Source organism: Pterocles gutturalis, unplaced genomic scaffold, assembly GCF_000699245.1.
Source record: "Pterocles gutturalis isolate BGI_N339 unplaced genomic scaffold, ASM69924v1 scaffold27845, whole genome shotgun sequence".
Lineage (NCBI taxonomy): Eukaryota > Metazoa > Chordata > Aves > Pterocliformes > Pteroclidae > Pterocles > Pterocles gutturalis.
This window is the reverse complement of record NW_010144197.1, coordinates 29,110-39,016: the sequence shown is the minus strand read 5'-3', so window position 1 is coordinate 39,016 and position 9,907 is coordinate 29,110. Positions and strand designations below refer to the sequence as shown.

Genomic DNA, 9,907 nt, shown 5'->3' with positions numbered 1-9,907 from the left:
AGGACAAGTTACTTCAACAGTACATCTACCCTTTCGTAATTCTGGATAAGGCTTCTCATTAGTAAGCTGAATTTTACACCCACTTCTAATTATTGATGCCAAAAAAATCCCCAAGCCAAAACCAACCATTAATATTAAATGTGTCATTTTGAGGGCTCACTATATTAATTGACACCAAAGCCACACAAAAAAAACACTATCTATGATAGCATCACTCTAAACATCTGCCACTATAGCAAATACCAGTATATGAGCTAAATGGCTTCGCATCTATTTTCCTCTTCTTGAGTGAAAGATAACATGGATGTCTCCCACTGCTTCATAATGTGACTTCCGAAACAAGAGCTATCAGTATGGCTCCCATGGCTGACTTAATTTTTCAGCATGCCCTACAGCTTTTAATTGCTTCACACCTTTTGTCAAACTGGAGAAGAGTATTGGCAAGACCAAACTTCCACAAATTGAAATGCATCTCATTATTTTAATTTACAACTTTTATTTGACAAAAATAATGTTAATTTTTACTTATTTTCAATACCATTTAGAGCTAGAAGCACTATCATACTCTTTGCTTTTGTATGAAATTGAGTCTTGATCCCTTAAGCAAGAGAAGATGGAAAAATGCTTTGAACATGCCACTAAATAAATATTCTATTGATTTCTAAAGTAAACAAATATTCAAATCATGTGTAGACTACAGGATGTTGGGGAGAAAAATGTATGTGAAAGACAAAGAGCAAACCAAATTTGGATTGTAAAGATTTCTGGAGTTATAAGTCACCTCTAAGTGACATTCAAACAAAATATTTAATTCAGACAACACAAAGATTTTAATTATCTGGAATAGCTTAATAACTAACAAGCAGCATCACCGTATCAGAACAAACTGCAGGTAGAGACACCTCCAACAAGACAGAACTTAATTACATACATGTTACAGGTGTAATCCCAACAATCAGGCCTGTTTGCATCCTGATTATAGTGATATCCTATAAGCTACCACTAAGAGATATACCACTTTCTTCTAACTGTGCTAGTATTCCAATTAAATTCTGTTGTATTTACATCATCACTCAACTTCATAAACTCTACCTAAATTGCTAATTACCAATGAGTGCTTTTTGGATTCTGGTATAGCATTATTCTAAAGCTACTTTGTCTTTAGAAAGCAGTTTATAAGATATATACGATATCTATGGTTTCTTTCCCTTCATTTTCTTTCTTTAAATAGCAAGGACTGTTTTTAAAACAGGAACTTGATCCTGCCAGTTGAGGTTTCTCATTTTAGTGCACAAAATTCATGCAAAATTATCCTAGAAATGTTTCCTTATTAAAGAAATTTCCAAATTAAAGAAATAGTTAAATAAAAAAATAAAGGCAAAATTACTCCGTGCCAGATTACTTCAGTGGAAGTAAGATGGACATTTCAAATCACACTCATCTGGATCTTTCTTCTGTACTTTAAATTAATGCAAGGCAGATGTAAACAGGTATTTCTCAGTGTATTAGTTCTTCCTTCCTTCTTGCAAAATATTTAATTTCCAGTCTCTAAAAAGGCAATTTATGTACTTACTGAAGTATAAGGCTGATGTTAACATTACATCTGCTTACAGATATAAAAATGCCTAATCAAATGAGATCTATAAGAAAGATATAGCAATGGAAAATGAAAAAGAGTGTGTAGCATTTAACACTTCAAGTTGCTTATAAAATTAAAATTAAAAGCAGTTCCTGACATTTTTCTATTCTATGTTGAGTCAAAGCCGAAAGAAATCAAGGTCCACAAACTGGAAAATGTAAAGTAGGATATTAATGTAAGAGGTTTATAGATATGCAAAAAGTTTAGAGTTACTACAGAACAGGTGAATTAACATATCCTCTTCATGTTAAATCCTCTTGATTGCAACTACTTTGCCTTCTGAAGTGTACAAACACATATTTGCATGCAGTGTATTAACCATTATGTTTTACCCAATATGAAAACACCATCAGTTGCTGTAAATTCATGGGAATGACTTTCAAGCACACATAACAAAGCACAAAATAGGAAAGTCACAGGTTAAAATGACCTTTCAAAACAGGCACAGTACTGTATATTATAAAAATAAAGTCTTTCAAATAGCATATAAAATAACCACAAAGGACTACTCACCATGTCATATGCTGTTACAATCTTTTTCAAGACCTCTGGAACAATCCCTTGGAGCTCCATAGTCGGATACTGATCATTGAGATTCAGTACTACCAAGGGTGTATTATCAGGCCCAACCAAGCGTGTAGACACTGCCAAAATGCACTGCATAAGATTTGCTACAGGAGAGAGGCCACATAATTCTTTGAATGAAACTACTGCATTCTGCAAAAAGGAAAGAAAGAGTTTCCTTTACAGTTAAATATCAATATTAATGTCTCATTCTTTCAGGTAAAATATTTCACTGTTACATTTGAGCTACAACATGGAATTACCACAGCTTTTCCCTGAAGAATTAGCAGTTTCCCAAAGTAACCAATATTACACACACATTTTGCCAAAAATATAAAAAATTCAAACAGGATTCAATACTTGGCACAGGAAAAATCTATTTAGAACAAGTATGTCTGGTCTCGTACTCATACTCAAATTAACCATGCAAATAAATGAATTCTAAAACATACTGGATATATATCCTGAAAAATTCTAAAAGACATTTCTAAGCAATTTTTAAAACGCCTTTGAGAGAAACAAAATATTAGGTGCTCAATGCCTCAAATAAGCAAAGTGAAGTGGAAAGAGGAATTCAGCCCATTTGTAACTTTAAACATACCCGAACTACAGTCCAGACATGCTGTGGATCTGCTGGCTCCCATTTGGTGTGCCTCACAAACCCAGCACTCCACTACCTGTGTCATTCCTATCACAGAATCATACTTAAGCGAATTTTTAAGGTACTTTAATATAAAAAAACAATTTTGTACCTTTCCCTAAAATTTATTATAGTTGTACTTTATATCCAATATGGTAGCATATAAAATTATACATTTAAAGTTGAATAAAATTTTCAGTATTAGAAATACAATACGACTCCAAGTAGCCACTGAAATTCCATGATGGGAATATTCTCAACACTGTTACAAATTTAGGATTTTTGTACCAAGTGGGAGCTGGTGACCTATGGCAGGTCTGGAGTTTGTGTTCCTGTAAGAAAAACAAAAAACATGGTATACTTAAGCTACAAATGTGCTCAGTTCTCCTTTCTCTCACATCTTATCCAAGCTGAGTGTCTGAGTTTTAGGACACAGATTTTTATTTTAACCAAAACCACTTTCCGTTTTGCTGGCATGGTAAGACCCATTTGTGGATAAACTTCTTAGAGAGACATAATGCCAACCTTAATGCAAACAGGAATCAAATGTGAAATATTTTGCTGTCCCTTTATGAGACAAAATACCTGAAGTAGACTTCAAAATACGCATATATAACATATTCATGCAAAATTATGTGAATACTAAATTACACCTACTACAGTCACTTCCAGTGTACTTTAAGTAAATGTTTAGTAGCATTAGTAAATGTCCAGGAAACAGAAACTACTTTTATTAACTGGACTACACCTTAATGACAGTAATTACACAGTTCAAAATACAGACATTGGGAAGTTCATTCAAATGCATTTTGTTTGAGATAAACATCATGGGTAAGCCATTATGAACAATTTTACACAGAGAGGTTAACAAGGACCCAGGGAATATACATATTAACTAATTAACAGGCAGGACAGAACTACAGCCATCACATCCAGTTTAATCGCTCATGTTATATTTTTATCAGTGATTAATATCTAACAAGTTATGACATCAGTTTTTGTCACTGTAATGTAGTATCTAACAAGGAAGAAAAAAGGACAGCTGTTTGTACACAGATTTAGACAAACCATTGAACTCACTGTTGCACACTTTCTTTTTTATATTTTTTCTTTCTTATATTAAAAAAACAACTTTGCCCTTTATAATCTGTCTCGTGGGGACATTATTTCTGTATCATAAAAATCATAATAATTTATAATGCAAAATTTCATTAATATAGAAATTAAACAAATCTCACACTCCCTCCCATACATTGATATTAATTTTAATTGAGTGGTTTAGTTACTAACTGTAAAACTGTTGTTACAGAGTTTAAATTGTGCACATTATATAATCCATCAGTAAAACTATGCAAAACTAATATTCACTCATCTACCCAAAGTATCTTCTTCATAGCATTTTGAGAGATAATAATGATGAATTTAGTTGACAGCACAACTTTCAAATTAACAGAGCAAAATCATAAAGTACCTTTTAATACCTCATGTTCAAAGAAACCACACCATAGAGCCTGTTTTCCATTATATCAGTTCTGGAAAACACTGCAGCATGCACAGTAAAGTTTAAAGTAGCTACGAAAACTATGTTTTCACTGTTTCCTCAAATCTTAGCTTCAGTTCTTCCTTGAAAGGTATCTTAAAATACAGTATCCTTTATATGACAGAATTCTAGCCTTCAATAGGCTAACTACAGGTAAAGTTCACTTCATGTGTAGCCCATAATGTGAAACATATATAAGCCAAACTATCACCCCCATATTTTTTAATAATCTTTTAGTATAGCGATTTTATACACCAAGTGGAATGAGAGTGCTTCATAATGCTGTACCAGTATCTTCTTTCATACAAAGAAAAACTAGTTTTAAAACTGTATTACTATTAAAATTTCTTCAACGTAAGACTATTCATGAAGAAAATTTATCTACACTTATGTGCCTTTAAAATCCAGAATCAAGTCTCAGACATTTCCACTAATCAGTTTCCCCTTAATATTATGTAAGAGTAAGATGATTTAATAGGTCATTTCATTTGAAATTATTATACTGAATTCTATTTATCACTGCTAGTATTCCATCAGAAGTTTATAGACAGTTAAACGCTTTATTAAATAAAATAAAACTGTACAGCTCACTTTAATCTAGATCCACAAGTGTTTATTTACCTGGAATCTTCACTAGAATCTCCAAAAAATGCCCTCCAAAATTTTTGATGTGGGATCTCTTGGGTTCTACAGCTTGAGGTAAAAAAAAAACAAAAACAAAAAAAAAAACAAAAAACAAACAAACACACACACAAAAAAAAAAAAAAACCCCACACACCTCAGCCTGTACTTTTCCCTGAAATTCAATATATTTACTAAATGTGACCTTTAAAGTAAGGTAACTTCTTCCATTGCTAGGAAGGATCATGGAAAGCAAATGGTCATTCTGAAAGTACTGTCTTCTGTTGGGAATAAGGAAAAAATAAAACCTGTGCTAAACATATTTTAATGGACAGAATTTTTTTTAATATGCAGTGAAGTCTCCTCTTTCTATGAGCTACATTTGCCTCCTGCATTTCTATTTAACTTAATTTTCGAAAACTAAAATATTGCCATACTTTCCTCTAACATACATAATATTCCTTCAAAGACATGTGAGTAATCAACAGGCTTGAGTTCTAACACTAGAGACATATTTCCAGTTCACATTCAACAAAACATGCATATGCACCCAAGTACTTCAGTGGTCAGCACCACCTAAAAGGCTGCTCTCGCATCCATATTTAAAGCTGTTCAGCATTAGATTTTATTAACGTAACTTAGAAAACACAGCACAGCTCTAAAAAACACATACGCCATATGCATAATAATAAAAATTATACATAAAAACTGATAAATTCATCATAAAAACTGTACCTGCATATTTTCTCTCAAATCCGTGGCATCCCGAATAGGTTGGAGAGCATTCTTGAACACTTCATCTACCGTTTTAATCCATAGTGTTCTCATAGAAGCATATTCCCTTGATTTCTTGCCCTTCCTCACAGAGAGGCCCCGCTTATGAGGTTTCCCACCACCCCTTCGATTAGTAATGGCTACATGCACAAATAAGGAAGCATGTGCTAAAATTTCACCAGTTAAAGACTGCAGAGGAACGTGTCGATAACCAGTCTGTAGACACTCAAAGGGAATAGTGTATTGCCCGATAAATTCATCCCCAATGTAATCATCATCCAGTACTACAAAACGCACCATAGCTAGTTCTGGTAAATTTATTTGAAATTCAAAACTTTCATCAAAAATTGGATTATCTCCATTCTGATGCATAGTTTTCGTCCTTTGCTCCGCACAGTCCGCAGGGATGCCATGTATTTCAACATAGACATAAGGATCCACAACATCACCTTTGGCACCTGATCCTTTGGGTTTAGGAAAGTTTTGCCCACTAATGATTTTAATATGAAGCAGCTGAGGCGAAACTCCAGGCACTGTGTCTTTCGTATTTGCACTGAAGAAGGATACCTCTTCTCTCATGATAGCAGGACGAAGGACATAGCCACAGTTTCCATTTTGTCGAAACCAACCAATGTTAAGATCCATCATTAAGCCAGGCGTTTGGAAGTTCATTGCTACTATCTGACAACCACATTTCCAAAAGTCCTGGGGATTCATATTACTAGAGTCAATCCTCATAGGACTGGGGAAAACTCTGGCAAGAAAACGTTTGTTATAATTTACAAAGTCTCCTGGGTTTTCATTGGCATATTTGCTAGCAAGCACTTCGTTAAACGAGCACACTTCCCAGTACTTCTGGAGCTGAAATGAAACCTGAAACTCTTTGAACTGAACTGATTTACATATGCTTACCAACTCAGAGAGTTCTTTGCAGAGCTGAAATCGTTTTCCCATCATCGAGTTTTGTTGTTCTTCCTACTCTCTGTGACATTTCTGCTCCTTCATCTTCATCTGTAACATCTCCCTCTAGTCCAGAACAATTAGAAGAAAGCTTCTTTGCTTTAACTAGTATTTTCCCTTTAAGCGATTCTGGTGATGGAAGATAAGACTCTTCAATGTTTGGAGACTGTGTATGTAGTTTGTCCCCCAAAATCTTCTTCATGTGTTGTACCATCACCTTCTGCTGCTTAATAGAACAATGATTTTCTAAACACAAAATAAGAGGGTATTCTGAAGCAAAAAATGCATACTTGTTAATAATATCAATCACACTACGGAAGACAATCTGCGATGTCATTGTATGACCTGTGTAAATCACAGGCTCATTATCTGGACCATCCCATACATCCAGTTCAACACTTCGACAACCCATTTTAAGAGCACGAATGTAACCTGTGATGTCAGAAGGCCCTCGAAACTGATCCTCTATCAAGTATGTATTATGAGATGAATTTATAAAATAATGAGATAAAGGTTGTTTCATATCTTGACAAACTTTTTTATGTTCTGGATCAAATATGTGGCAGTCTGGTGAAGTAAGGTAATTTGTAAACCCATCTATAGAAAGACAACCCTTTTCCCGTCCCTCTTTGGCTGGCTCGTATTTCTGAATTATTTCAAGGCTTATTTCTTCAGTGACGTGTGCCATACCCTGTTCCGCTTCCAAAAACATCATGAGGTCCTTGGTATCTAGAAATTCTTTATTGCTTGAAAACTGAACCAACAGGAAATAGATTTCAGGTCTGGTACAAAGCTCATGAAAAACTTCAATAAACTCTTCTTTTGTAACTTCAGTACCAGTTTTTTCCTTGGATCTATGTAACTCCTTGAATTTTAGTTCAATTTTATTAGTCTTTAAACCAGGATTCAAGTCTTTTATAAACTGTACAGCATTACACAGGGGTATATGTCCCAAATTATTTACATCTGATTCACTGAACATTTGTGAAAGCCATGAAGTCCGCATATTATCTTGAGTACTTTCTATCATATCTAGAGTATGTTTTCCATAAGAAATCAGGTATCTTAAGCCAGTAACCCAAATATTTGCAATGTCTGCTGAGTTAGCAACAAGATCTAGTGATTCATAGTTCTCTCCATATATAATTGAAAATGCACAGTCTTCTGATATCTGGTCATATATTCCATTGCTTCGAAAAATATCTGTATTTTTTCCTGTTCTTACTTCTTTGATTGATTTGATATCAATCTTTGCTTTTTCCAAATCCTTTTTGGAAGGTTCCCAGCGTAGAGACTGCATGTCTGCGTCTAAAAGAAAATATCTGTGGTACACCCTAGAGTTGGATCGAATCTTTTTGAGCTCAGAGCCTTCAACCATCGCGTTTATACAGTCACTCGCACTGCTGATCTTTTTCTCAGTTGGCATACTGCTAAATGACACAGTCTTTTTCCGCTCTCGCTTTTGTTTCGTACCATCCTGGTAAACAAGGGGAGGGGAAAGAAAACATGTATCAGTATGATTTTGCTCAACACTGAAATACATTTCAACTTATAGCTGAAAGTTTGTAAAGCAGTTCAAAAAAGGTCTAGCACCTGTTCAATGACCAGTAGGACGGAAATTCTTACTGGAATCATCACAAATTATTACTAATACTAATAATGGCTTAATATTTGGTTTTGCCTATCTAAATAATCTTCCAGGGTCTTTTTTTTTAATATTTTATATGAACATAAAACTAAAGCGACTTTTGGATGCTAATGAAACAATAATGCTGTATAAATGCATTTTATTTTATTGATAATAACCAACTTACAGAGATAAGGGGTTCTACAGCCAAGGCAGTAGGAACCAAGCTTTCCTCTGAGTCCTTTTACAGTCCTACAGACACTTGCTGAACTTTGTCAGTACAGAATATAATGCTTTGATATCATGCCGACAGGGTGCTCATGAAGACCAGAGAAACATTAATACACAATTAACTACATAAAATCCATAGGACATGGTCCTAATCTAAGTATACGAGACGTTAACAACACTTACTATGGATAGCTCCCTTCCCTACTGCACCCATCCATGCTCTTCCCACAGACTGCCCAAAGCACAGACGCATGCATCCCACCCCTGTACTAGGAAAACATCCACAGTAGTCTCAAGAAGCTACACTGAAACACAGGTGACTGGACTGCAGCAGATACAGTTCCCTGCAAGTTCTGAGTTTCAGGAAATAACAACAGTGACTTAGGAGGGAACTGTCTGAGAGGATTAAGGTTCAACTGGTTCCAAAGAAGCAGTGTATCATTAGAAAGAACTTGAATGGAAAATGCAAGACCTGGTCAGGAAGGGAAGCAAAAGTGATTCACCTTTGTTCTTAAAACAATTAAATAACTCAGAGGTCTTAGTTTACTAGAGAAAGCTTGGGTAGGAAAATGGATATATAAGCCATTAAAAGAAAAAAGAATGTCATTCAGCTACCTCTATTTGCTGCTTGTATTAATTCAAACAAGTGCAAATAAATCAGTAACAGATGACTTAAGCATAATCAACTTCATGAGAATGCATCGAATTTAAGAAAACCATGTGCTTTCATTATCTGCATTTTCTGAGATTGAAAAAATGTTTTTTTAAAGTGTCATGTGTCTTGACATGCTAACTTTTAGTCCAAAATAATAAATCTTTTTACGTTAGATAGCCTGTTTAGAAGTGTTCTTCTTACATTTCAGCACGGCTTAAAAAAATTACTTTTCCAGCTTTATACAAAAAGAATGTTGATTTTCCCTCTAATAGTTTTCCATCTGAACTATGTTCCAGTGCAAATCAGGATTGCTTGTATGGCTGAAGGGAGAGGGAAAGAAAACTTTTAAATTACTGCTATGCCGAACAGATGTTCAAATAAAAACCATGCAATACAGAATGCATTTCCAGTTCAGGGCATATGTGCTGTATGTTTAATTTAATTAAATTAAAAATGCAGAATTCTGTTCTTGTAATTTAATTTATAAGCATCCTATAAGCCTTTCATTGAAAACAATGATTAGTAAAGCAGACTTAATATTTGCTGTTCCGTGTTTGAGAAAATTAATCAACCATACAAGTCTTGCACCTTTAATGACAGAGGAGTTTCCTTTACACAGGTTCTCAAGAGAGCAGTAAAAGTGAATAACCCTACAA

At 34.5% G+C, this 9,907-nt stretch overlaps 1 protein-coding gene across 1 annotated transcript; it reads right to left on the bottom strand.

The window, feature by feature from the left end:
• Nucleotides 1-2,152: 2,152 nt before the first annotated feature.
• On the bottom strand, nucleotides 2,153-8,212 carry PLCL2 (phospholipase C-like 2; the record flags this gene model as incomplete). Its single annotated transcript, XM_010085037.1, is given in 3 exon segments — nucleotides 2,153-2,356; nucleotides 5,740-6,753; nucleotides 6,755-8,212. Coding segments are annotated over 3 exon segments (2,628 nt in total), but the record flags the coding sequence as incomplete, so codon positions are not given.
• Nucleotides 8,213-9,907: the final 1,695 nt, after the last annotated feature.